Source organism: Enhydra lutris, unplaced genomic scaffold, assembly GCF_002288905.1.
Source record: "Enhydra lutris kenyoni isolate GAN:26980312 unplaced genomic scaffold, ASM228890v2 scaffoldscaffold31, whole genome shotgun sequence".
Classification (NCBI taxonomy): domain Eukaryota; kingdom Metazoa; phylum Chordata; class Mammalia; order Carnivora; family Mustelidae; genus Enhydra; species Enhydra lutris.
Genome location: NW_019154115.1, coordinates 20,229,790 through 20,242,252, shown reverse-complemented (window position 1 = coordinate 20,242,252; position 12,463 = coordinate 20,229,790). Strand labels below are relative to the sequence as shown.

The following is a 12,463-nucleotide window of genomic DNA, read 5'->3' as shown; positions in this document are numbered from 1 at the left end:
TATAGAACAATTTTTTCTTGCAGAAAGAAATTCTCAGAGAAAAATGTTGTTCCCAGAAAGTTACAATTCAATTTATTAATTTCATAAACATGCAGTGGCATATCAGTACCACACACTAACTGTGGCCTTCAACCTCTCAGCGACAGAAATGACCATCACACAAGTGTTCTCCGTCTTCCTCTGATTAACTGCTAAACTTCATGGTCCGCCTCAAGACAAAGCCATGATCAGAGCTGGCTGCGGGGCTTGGTGAATCACACATGCGGCAGGGCACACAGAGTGCACCCTGCAGGTAGTTGGACAGAGCTCATCATAGAGGCCAGGGGCTCCTTGGAGGGTACTAAGAAAACCTCTAAGTCCGAATACACATAGTCGACTTTAAATCCCAACCCGCAGCAAGGTAGAAGGCCTTTAGGGGACATGACGGGGGAATAACTACCCTCTCCCGCTTGTGTTCCTTCTCTGTATGGCACATGATCTCTTCTCTTTCCTCTAAGGCTTCCAAGGATACTCATTTCAGAATGGGAGGGGGGAGGTGCCCTGCATAGTAATTCCCCTGGGTTCTTCATCCTGTTAGAGTTGTCCTGAAAGAGAAGACTCTGCTGTGATAAATCCTATCACAGATGCATAGGAGAAAGAAAAACTAAGTCCAGAACAACCCTCTCTGATTAAGTAGACTACCCACACAGACAGCTATAGAAAGATCACATATTTTTTAAATTAAGCTTTTTATTTTGAGATCATTGTAGATTCACATGCAGTTAAAGACATAATATGGAGACATCCTGTATACTCTCTATTCATGGTAACATCTTGTAAAACTATAGTACAATATCACAAACAGGGTACTGACACTGGTACAGTCAAGACAGAGAACGTGTCCATCACCATACTCTTTTCTACCACTTTCCTCTGACCCCTGAATATTCTCCTTAGCTCCTGGAAACCACCAATCTATTCTCCATTTCTGTAACTTTGTCATTTAAAAAATATTATAAAGGGGCACTTGGGTGGCTCAGACAATTAAGCATCTGCCTTTGGCTCAGGTCATGATCTCCAGGTCCTGGGATCGAGCCCCATGAGCTCCCAGCTCAGCTGGGAGTCTGCTTTTCCCTCTCCCTCTGCCTCTCTCCCTGCTTGTGCTCTGTCTCTGTATCTCTCTCAAATGGATAAATAAAATTTCTTTTAAAAAATAGTATAAAAATGGAATCATACTGTATTTAACTTTTTGTGCCTGGCTTTTTTTTTTTTTTTTTTTTAACTCGGCATAATGCTCTGGAGATTCCTTTTAACTGCTGATTAGTATTACACAGTATAAATGTACAATGTTTAATTATTCACTCACTGATGGACATCTGGGTTGGTTCCAGTTTCGGGCTATTATAAATAAAGCCGCTATGAACATTTGTATACACATTTTTATGTGAACCTAAGTCTTCATTTCTTTGGGATAAATGCTTACGAGTGCAACTACTGGGTTGGACAGTGGTTGCATGTCTAAATTTCTAAGAAATGCCAAATTGTTTTCCACTGGGGCTGTATCATTTTATATTCCTATTAGCAATGTGTTAGTGATCTAATTTCTCTGCATCCTCATCAGCATTTGGTATTATCTCTATTTGTAAGTTTCAGCCATTCTGGTAGGTGTGTGCTAATATTTCATTGTGGTCTTAATTTGGCTAATGATGCTGAACATCCTTTCACGAGCTTATTTGCCATTTGTATATCCTCTTTCAGTGGAATGTCTCTTCACGTCTTTTTACTGTTGAGTTTTTAGAGTTCTTTATACATTCTAGACACATATTCTTTTAAAAGAATACTTTTAAGTAATGTAATATGGGGTTTCTTGTCTTCTGAAAATCATTACCACAAATACAGAAATCCCCAGTGATTACCCGAGGCAAAGAGAATGAATGACCAATGTAGGAAAGAAGGCTTAGTCTGTAGAGACGTTCATTTGTGTGGATTGTCAGAGCTGGAGAAAAACCAACAACCCACAGTCATTAAACTAGTTTGTTTACCTCAGTTAATGGACTAAGTCTATTTTTTTTTTTCCACAAATGTTCATGAGTCATGATCTACTATGGCATTGCCATGTGATTAATTTTTACATTTAAAGGACATTCTTTAAAGGATTTAAAAACAGGAGCCAAGGTAACTGGGCTCCTGTCACCAGCACTTGCTTAACACAAATGCCCCTTCCAGACACACCAGACTGAAACAGTCACAGAGCTCAGGGAAGGAGCCCCCACACCTTGACTGTCTCAGCCTCTCATGTTCAACATAAAACCAACCAGGGACGATTCCTTTCTAAGTGACCTGGGTTGCTCAAACACTAACCAGTTCTTTAAAACAAAACAAAACAAAACAAAACAAAAACTGTGACTGCTCCTCCAGATAGGAAAATTACAGCTGAGATTAAAAACTCACTGTGACCTATGAGTAAGCATACACTCAGTACATCTCTACAAAAGAGGTTGTTATGAAAGTTTTGTGCACAATTTTCATAACTTACTTAAAACTAACCAAGTCAGTTTTCAACTGACAGTGATGTTTTCCAACAATCCTTTCCCTAAAGAATCACTTTATCCAGCAAATGATGATTCCCTAATTAGTTTCTGCCAAAAATCCCAACTTCACTACCCACTAAGGTATTAACACAGCCACCTTGACATTAACATTTCTTTCCTAAGGAATTCAAAGGTTTTACTTCTACCATCCCATCCTCTTCTCTCATTTAATAAATACAATAAAATAAATTGGGGATGTAATACAAATATTCCAACATTTTTTCAAATCTTGAAGTTTACACTGATCTCATGTAAAAGGCATTCACAAATATATATAACATTTACCTGCCTACACTCTTTTGGATAACTGGCCTCCAATTCTCTTCCAAATTCCTTCCTCAAAAAGAATGCCCTTGCATGGGCATTATTCTTGTACCTTTTTTTGGCACCTTCCTGTGAATCTATAATGATTTCAAAATAAAAAGATTAAAAAAAATTTTTTTCTCACCCATGTTGTGTCTCAACATGTTCTTTTTATAATTCTTTGTTAGTCAAAATATTTTATTTTGGTATACTTTATAGCAGGAAAAACCATTTCCCTTTAAAGATGTCTTTCAATTTTACTACACCATTCTGGTTTAGAAAGCACCCATTTTTTTTTCTTTTTTCTTTTCTTTTCTTTTCTTTCAGATTTTATTTATTTGAGGGAGAGAGGGCATGAATGCGAGCAGTGAAAAAAGCAGGCTCCCCACTGAGCAGGAAACCTGACATGGGACTCAATTCCAGGACCCCAGGATCATGACCCAAGCCGAAGGCAGACGCTTAACTAATTGAGCCACCCAGGTGCCCCGAAAGTACCCATTGTCTTAGCTGAGTCACACTGCTTTAATTCTCAATTATTTGTTTGCATTTCAGTGTCTCATCTTCAGTTCTAGACAGTTTCATACTTCATGGAAGTCCGTACTTTGAATGAACACAAAATAGTCTACAGACAATCAAGCACTTGGGGCAGTGTCTGTACAGAGTAATGCTTAATAAATATTCATTATTATTTCTCTTACTAATCCTATTATTATTTCCAAAGCATAATCTACTCTCGGGGATTCCTGATCTTTTTCCTTCTTTTCCCATATATCTCTCTGATTAGCCTTATTCCCTTACCTCACAAGCCTGTCATCCTTCTGTCTGTCCCAGATCACAGAATATGGAATCCTGGTGCTTGAAGAAACCGAGCAATCACCTAGCCATCCCTTCAATGTATATAAGAGGAAACTGAGGCCCAGAGAGGAGAGTCCTGCCTTTCCAGGGTCATACAACAAGGCAGTCAATCAGTGTGACTGAACTGGGAATTCAAATAAAGCTTTATTCCTTCTTAGAAATTAAGTTTTTTAAGTTGTCCAAGTTGGGCCAAGTCAGCATTACACACTTGTAGTTCTTTACTATTATCTAAGAGAAAAAATGGTTTAACTAAGGAAAGAAAATATTGTCCAATTTCCAGATGATCCCAATTCCTAAGACCACAACAACAGCTACTTCTAAGTTTCTCTCTCTCTGACATTGCCAATGTCCTTTAAATCATCAGGGATTTTTTTTCAACCTACTGATTTGTTAGACCAAACACAGGTAGGATTTTTCAGGGACCATGAGGTACGGTGATAATGACAGAATCACTGAGACTCTTCAAATGAATGGTTTGCCTTTCTGGTGGGGGAATCTTCTTTCTAAAGCACAGCTTCTACCACACTGCTGAGAAGAGAGTTCCTTCTGTCTCTTCCTTTGTTAATATATTTTTTAAAGTCTGACTTACTGTAGTAAAATTCATACTTTCCAGGTGTATAGATCTATGTGTTCATGTTTTGTTTTGTTTTTAAAGATTTTATTTATTTACTTGAGAGAGAGCGAAAGCCAGAGAGATCACAGAGGGAGAGGGAGAAGCAGGATCTCCCCTGAGCAGGGAGCCTGACACGGGGCTCAATACCAGGACACTGGAATCATGACCCGAGTCGAAGGCAGATGCTTAACAACTGAGCCAACCAGGTGCGCTAGATCTGTGTGTTCCAACAAATGTGTACAATTGTGTAACTACCACCAAAATCAAGATCCAGAACATTTCTAACACTCCCCAAAATTCCCTCATAGCTTTAGAGTTAACCTGCCCTCTACCCTTTGGCAACCACTCATGCATTTTCTATCCATACAGTTTTACCTTTTCCAGAATGTCGAGAAAGTAGAATATACAAGAGGTGGCCCATTGAGGTTGACTTCCCTCACCTAGCATAAAGTCCTTGACATCTGTCCCTGTTGCATGTATCAGTAGTTTGTTCCCTATTATTACTACATAGTATCCCACCACTGTACGGATTAACTATAGCTTGCCTATTTGTGTGCCATCTACAAGACATCTGGGCTGTCTCCAGTTTGGGAGAACTGTGAATCAAGCTGGCTTGTGCTGCAGGAAAGTGAAACTGTTTCCTGAAGCAGCTGTACCATTTTGCATCCGTGCCAGCAATGCAGGAGAGTTTCCTCTGCTCTATATTCTTGTCGGCACTTATATTATCTGTTTTTAATTTTAGTGAAGGGCTTCCTTTTATTACAAAAAAAAGTAGCAGGAAACATTATTTAGTACACTGAACTACTACTGAAACTTCAAGCAACCTTACCTCCTTTCTTTCTCTTAATACTCACAAAGCAATGCATTGGGAAATTCCATTGATTCTACAATTAAAATATACCCAGGATCTGACTACCTCTCCTCATCTTCACAACTGTCTCCTTGATCTGAGCTTCTGTAACTCACCTGCAACAGTTCCTAACAGAACACACAAGCCTCCTTGCTGTTCTGTGAACACTCCAGACACATCCTACCTGGTGACTCCTGCTCTATTCTCCCATATACCTACTTGACCAGCTCCTCTCCCCCTCCGAGCCTCTGCTCCAAGCTCATCTTCTGAGGCCTACCCTGGGAACGCTACAACCTACCCTTTGGCTGCTCCAAGCCTGACCTAGCTTTTCTTTTTTCCATATTACTAGCCATCTTCTAACACACTGTATTTACTTTTCTTACTATGTTTATTATTTATGGACTGTTTCACAACCCTGCTCTACCCTTACTAGAGTGAGTTCCATGAGTATAGGAATCTTTTTTTTTAATACTAATGTATTCCAAGTGTCTGGAATACAGACATAGTGTCTGGAACATAGCTGGTATTAAATAATAGTTGCTACATGACTGAACTAATGACACAACTTTGGAATCTAAGGTAGTTCCAATTAGGTCTGTGTGAGGCCAGATTTGTAACAAGTAAAGCCAGGAGGGAGCAGAAAATAACATTCCAACATGCATGCTGAAACCACAAGACTTGGTTTCTCTAAACACAATTCTATTTGCACAGTGTTTGCCTTCAGAATAACATAAATTATAAACATAGGGGGAATCCTGGGTGGCTCAGTCGGTTAAGTGCCCGACTTTTGATTTGACTCTGGTCCTGAACTTGGGGTTGTCAGATCGAGCCCTTGTCAGGCTCTGTGCTCAGTGCTGAGTCTACTTGAGATTCTCTCCGCCTCCCATTGCCCTTCTCCTGCACGTGTGCACGTGTGTTATCTCTCTCTCTCTCTCTCTCTCTAATAAATAAAATCTTTTTAAAAATTTAAAAAGTATATTTATATATAATACAAAAACACAAAAAAACTCTCCTACTAGAGAAAGCAGATGAAATGAACCAGGTTCATATACACAAAAAATGTCTTGGGACACCAACCATCGAGGTTTTTGTCTTTCAATAAACTCCTCCATTTGTGTAAGATTGCCCGAGCCTGATTGCCAATTTTATTTTCTTAATCTAAGCTCTATTCTCATTACCCTTCCATTTCTATTTTTTATCCTCAGGGAAAGAGCGAGCAGTTACTGCCGGGGCATTCGCACATCTTCCAAAGAAATGGCACAGGTGTTAATCTTGTATTTATGTTTGATGTGGGTAATGATGGCCGTGGCTGGAGCTGCAGGCTTATTAATATGCAGGGCTCTCACCTCATTAGTGGCGATGTATGTTTTGAAGTTAAGCTGCGATGTTTGCTGCAATGTCAAATCTGGTCTACCAGACTTTCTCACTGTTCATTTTCTTTGTTTTTATCCAGTCAGTACATGCTATGGTTAGGGGGCTCACACATGTGCTGCTTAATAAAGACAATCTTCCACAGTAGTTAATCTTGGTGGAACTTTCAAACATTATTAATAATTATGTTCTCATGCGATACCACATGTCTATCTTAGAGAAAAGATTTTCACAATTTTTGACCCGGTAAGACAAAGAATAATAAACTCTCTTCCTGGCTTATCTGGAAGTGGTATGTGCTTAAACTGGATAAAAAGTGATTAATTCATAGTTATTATATAATAAAGACTTGGGCTCATTATTAGCATTTGACAGTCTATGAAGTACTTGCATATGTATCTCAACCAAATCACTACAGGAATAAAATAAAACTAGTAAAATCTTTCTGATGTGGCACCTGGGTGGTTCAGTCAGTTAAGTGTCTGTCTTTGGCTGAGGTCATGATCTCATGGTCCTGGGATCGAGTCCCACAGCGGGCTCCCCGCTCAGGCGGGTAGTCTGCTTGTCCTTCTCTCTCTCCCTCTGCCCCTCCCTCTACTCATGCTCATCTCTCTCTCCTACAAACAAAATCCTTAAAAAATTAAAAAATCTAAAAAAAAACCTTATTGAGTATAATATTTGATCATTCACTATAAACAGTAACTGTTATATTTCAATTCTTTAAAAAAAGGTCCAGTGGACATTACATACATGGAAGAAACAAACCTGTGCCAGACTAACAAGCCTCGCAGGGTGGGTGCTCTCACTGCTGCGGCTCAGAGTCCGTTCTACTCTACAGTCCTCACTGAATACGCGCTGCAGGAAAGACTCTTAATTTTCACCAGCTTGTTTGGAAGCCATTAACTGTGTTTTTTATAAATTCCAAAAGATACTATGTAGGCATTTATGTTTTCACGGCTAAAAATCCAGGACTGCAGTGTTCTGAGGAAGCCATTTAAATGAGAGAAACAGTATTTTCTTTTCTCATTAGGTAACTGAATGCATCTCTGTTTCTTCGTCTTTTAAAATCTGTGTTCATAAGTACAAGACCCTGGCTCTAGGGGCAGAATTTGTAGGGAAGGAAATGATGATTGGTGGACAACACAGGTACTTAGACCAAGATAAAGGAGAAAGAAACTTAGATCACTCATGAGCATTTCTCTGCACCATCTTCTGTTCACTCTGTTCTTGTGGTACCTGTAGCAGCCCCCCACCCCCATTCCCACCCCCACCCCCGCAGAAGGACCACTGCCTTTGATTTGACAATGTGACACATGTTCAGCTAGAATTCCTATCCATCATTCATTTAGAGAAAGCAAAAATGAGTATATGGGCTTTTAAGAAGGTACAGCCATGAGCTTATATAGCAAAAGTGTAGAAACAAGCATATTACCTATTTAATTGCCTTAGCTGAACTTGGAAGCTCTGATCTTTAATTGCCTGATTGAACTGATCTAAAAAGCTATAATTTTTTAATCAGGGAGAAAATTAAATAGCTTTTTGGTAAATAGAAAAGCATCTTTAATCTTATTTTTATGGAATCCAAGTTATTAAATATGGACAAAACCTCTAAAATATTAAGTTAACAACTACTCAATCTAGAGTAAATTTCTCATTACAATGCTTCACAAAAGTCTTCAGGGACACCTGGCTTCTTCCACTCTTCAATAAAAGCACACGCTTTTAAATCCAGAAGGCAAAAGTTGCCATGAATAACCAGGAAACTCTAAAGCTAAGCATATAAATATATTTAATGAGGTGTAGTAACACAGCATATTATTTCTTTAGGTGGGTACCTATAATTACTGGGAATAACTGTTCACCTGCACTGTAATTCATTAGTCTCTCCAACTAGACAGACACAGATGCACATTCACTCACTGGTATTTATTTAAAACCTTGGGAAAGTTTGTTGGCCTATTACCACTGTCCCCACTCCGCCCTCACAGATAACTTCCTCCCTTAACTAGGAGCATTTATACAGTGGGTGACGCAGTAGGAATTCAGCCAGACAGCAAAGACTGAGAAGAGAAGTACAAGTTCAGGATTCCTTTTTGGAAACTTTATGTCCTCAATCAGGAAAGCCACTAAGGCCACAAGGTACGTGAAGCAATCTCTTAAGGAACAGCACAGGATGATATCTGAAACGTTAGTCAAAGGAAGGGATGCAATTGTATAGAAAGTAAAGGCTTCCGCAGTAACTGACCAAAGAACCTTTTCTTAGCTCAAATTGCATTCAGAGCTAGGGAAGACCTACTCGCCTCTGAGAGGCTCTGGTCAACCACACTTGCCCACAGTGATTACAGATGGTTGTTCCGGGAATCTGACGTACACCTTGGGCTTTATTCTTAGATCCCAAGCACAAATCCATTTGAAACATGTCTATCAAGATCCCATTTCACAGAAAAATTCAATTATTTCTCCAAAACAAAGAGTAAAACTAAAACCAATGATTGCAAAGAAGAAAAAACAAAGATGATGGCAGAAAAACCAAACAGTATTTCCCTATCCACTATAGTTCTTAGTGCTACTAAGATTCCTCACAGAAAGTTTTGGTTAGGGAGAATTCACTGTAAGCCAGAAGTATGCTGTATGCCCAGAGTACAGGACAAGCCTAAGAATCACTTTAATAGTAACATTTGCATTTCTATGGCAAGGTCCTTTTAAATGAAGGCTTTGCTGTTGAGAATTGATGTCTTCCTTGAGTTCCTTTGTCAAATGGATAGCAGATGTCCATAAAAATCAATAAAATGACAAGAACTGACCACTGGATTAACTCCGATTCAAAGGGCTATTACCACTTTATGGGTTGATGAGTGTGGGGAGGTGGGAGTACAGGGAATAGAAGCAATATAGGTCATATTATGTTAAATACCATTCTCTCTTAACCTCGGTGGCGAAAATGCTCCATTCTTTTCTCACCCACGAGATGTGTTCGCATGATGACTTCTTCCCAGGAAGAGTAACACCAACACAGCTCAGCTCACTGCCCCTACGCCTACATTTTGCGCCAACTCTACTCTAGAAACAGAATGGACTGGCTTTAAGGGAAAACTTGGTTCGTGATTCCATTTAATCTGCATAAACGCCTTCAAAAACTGCAAGTTTTACTTGTCAAAGTCTACACATCCTCTTCAAAAGGGGATGAGGGATTTAAGAAATCTGAAATCACTAAGATCTTAAAACCACCACAAAGGAAACAACCCTTAGTGACAGATGTGATACTACAATTGAAGGCATCAGTTGTTAACTCACGCTCTCAAAGCTTGTAACTTTAAAAAAAAAAAAAAACTTTCCTTTAATCCTGTCCAATGTGCATGCCATTGCATTCCCCAAATGTGCACGAAGCAGGGCTGAGTAGATGTGTAAAATTAAACAGTACCATTAGTACTAGGAGGCCCTGAAGTTGCTTTGCTATGGTCTGTTTCTCACTTAATAATTTGCTCCAAATGAATTCAGACATGTTGGGAACATTGAAAAATTCAAAGGGAGGTTCCTTTCACAACATTCAACAGTTACCTGATTATTCTTCTCGTTTGTTCTGTTAATAGACTAGGAGACTAATCTGTGGTGCATTCACCAACTCCTTGTTTAAAGTTTTACTTTCAAGGTATGTATGTAAGGCAATCTTTTAAGGATCAGTGTATGGTGATTGTGAAGCATTAGTAAGTGGAAGGGACACAACTGTATAGAAAGTGAAGGCTTTGCAGTAACTAGAGTTAAGGATTAAAAATCAGATCCTATGATTTTCAAATACCATGAAATACCTTTTTATATGTTTGGTAACCATCCACAAAAATACCTTGCCTATAATCTAAAATGAGAGCAGCTGAAGGAGAAAATAAGAAAAACATTTATAAAGCAGCCATCTTTTTGATTACCAAATATGTCAGCTGGCTTAAATATCAGATTGTTTATTTTATTTAAAAATCAAGGTACCTGGAGAGCTCCCTACCCACCCAAATTCACAAATTAAGTCAGAGCTTGTAAGTGTGATACATACCTCTATGTAAAATCTTTAAACTCCACAAATAGGTGAGGCCTTTAACAACCTAAATTTAAGAAAGAGAAACAGTCCAATTATGATTTTTATCAGAAATTTTCCATATTTTATTTATATTTTATATAAATATATATTTATAATATTAAACATATTACCATATCAACCATCATTCTTCCTTTAAAACTCTGAAAACCAACAAGCATTTTTTGCACATCTCCCATTTCTGTGCCATCCTCTTTGAGGATGCCAAATGAGTAAGTTATAGACCTCTTTCCTTTAACTGGCTTCCAGGGTTCTGAAGTTAAGACACAATGAATGAAAAAAAGGAATGGATGTGCATGCAACATGACCTGGAAACACATCTATTAAATTCTCAGTGGTGGTGTGGGCGGGGAGGAAAGGCCTTCCTTTCCTATACTTCCGCATGTGGAATTTTCTTTTTTTAAGTAATGACATCTATGACTAAGGAAAGACATTTTTCAAAAAGTTAACTAATGAAAGGCAATGGGGGGAGTAGAGATCGCTTTTCCTGCCTATAATCAGGAAGGCTTTACCAAAGTGCTGAGCTCTAAGTAACAGATTCAACTGATGTAAAGGAAAGAGGAAAGTGTTCAGGCCAAGGTAAAAATATACTGTCCACGTGCTGGGGCCATGTACTCTTCAAAAAGATCAAGGTCAGGAAAGACAAAGAAATGCTGAGAGACTGCTCCGAGTTAATAGAGACCAGAGACATGACAACTAAATACAATGTATAACCCTAGACTGGATGCTGGATTGGAATTATTTTTTTAAGACTTTATTTATTTATTTGACAGAGAGAGAGAGAGAGAGACAGTGAAAGAGAGAATACAAGCAGGGGAAGTGGGAGAGGGAGAAGCAGGCTTCCTGCGGAGCAGGGAGCCAATGTGGGGCTTGATCCCAAGACGCTGGGATCATGACCTGAGCAGAAGGCACACACCCAACAACTGAGTGCCCCTGGACCCGAAATTTTTATTCTTTTGGTCTAGAAAGGATATTACTGGACAACTGGCAAAATTAAGCTAGGACTGCTGATTTAGATGGCTGGTTAATATTATACCAGCCAATGCTAATTTCCTGATTTTGATCAGTATACAGCGCTGATGGGAGAGAATATCCTTGTTCTTAAGAAATATACACCTGAAGTATTTAGAGGTAAAGGGCCATGATGTCTGCAATGTACTCTCAAATGTTTCAGGAAATAAACACATAGCAAACGTGGTTAACTGTTAACAACTGGGGAATCTGGAGGAAGCATCTTACAACTTTTCTGTGAGTTTAAAATAATTAAAAAAGAAAAAGTTTCCAAAAAATGTTTTAAGTGATATTCAGGTAGGAAAGAACAAAGTATACCAAGATGAGCGGCCTCGCAAGCCAGGCTGGCAGATACAAGCGTATGTGTGGGGTTATGTAGGAAACACTGAAAGGGCAGTCAAGAAAATAAAGTGAGAAAATACAAACATTCGAATTACATTGGATTTCTGATTGAACGGCCTGTGTTAAGAATAATCAGTCAAATAAGATTCTGAAGAAAAAAAAAAAGATGTTTCTAAGACCCTAAGTACATAGGTTACCATCTATGTGAGAATTTTAATCACTAAATGCTTTAACAATCTTTATATAGAAATGGTTGTAAAAGGGGATGCACGTGTTTTATTCACACCCACTGACCCTGTATGCACATGAGTGTGAACCTACCAATATCAAGGTTGACTATTCATAATTACGTATCAGATACAATGGAATGAACCATTATCACTCAAAATTTACTACCAGAATTTAAAAGTACCCACCATTATAAGAAATTTTAGGTAAGTCAGGATTGTAAAAACAAGGAAACC

At 38.7% G+C, this 12,463-nt stretch overlaps 1 protein-coding gene across 3 annotated transcripts in view; it reads right to left on the bottom strand.

Annotated features, from left to right (window-relative positions):
• LOC111153163 (mitogen-activated protein kinase kinase 5) overlaps positions 1-12,463 on the bottom strand; it is a 267,166-nt gene that overhangs the window by 146,196 nt on the left and 108,507 nt on the right. For all 3 annotated transcript variants that reach the window (XM_022511975.1, XM_022511977.1, XM_022511976.1), the window contains exon 13: positions 10,605-10,653. In XM_022511975.1, coding sequence (XP_022367683.1) covers positions 10,605-10,653 — 49 coding nt within the window. The remainder of the gene's footprint in view (positions 1-10,604; positions 10,654-12,463) is intronic.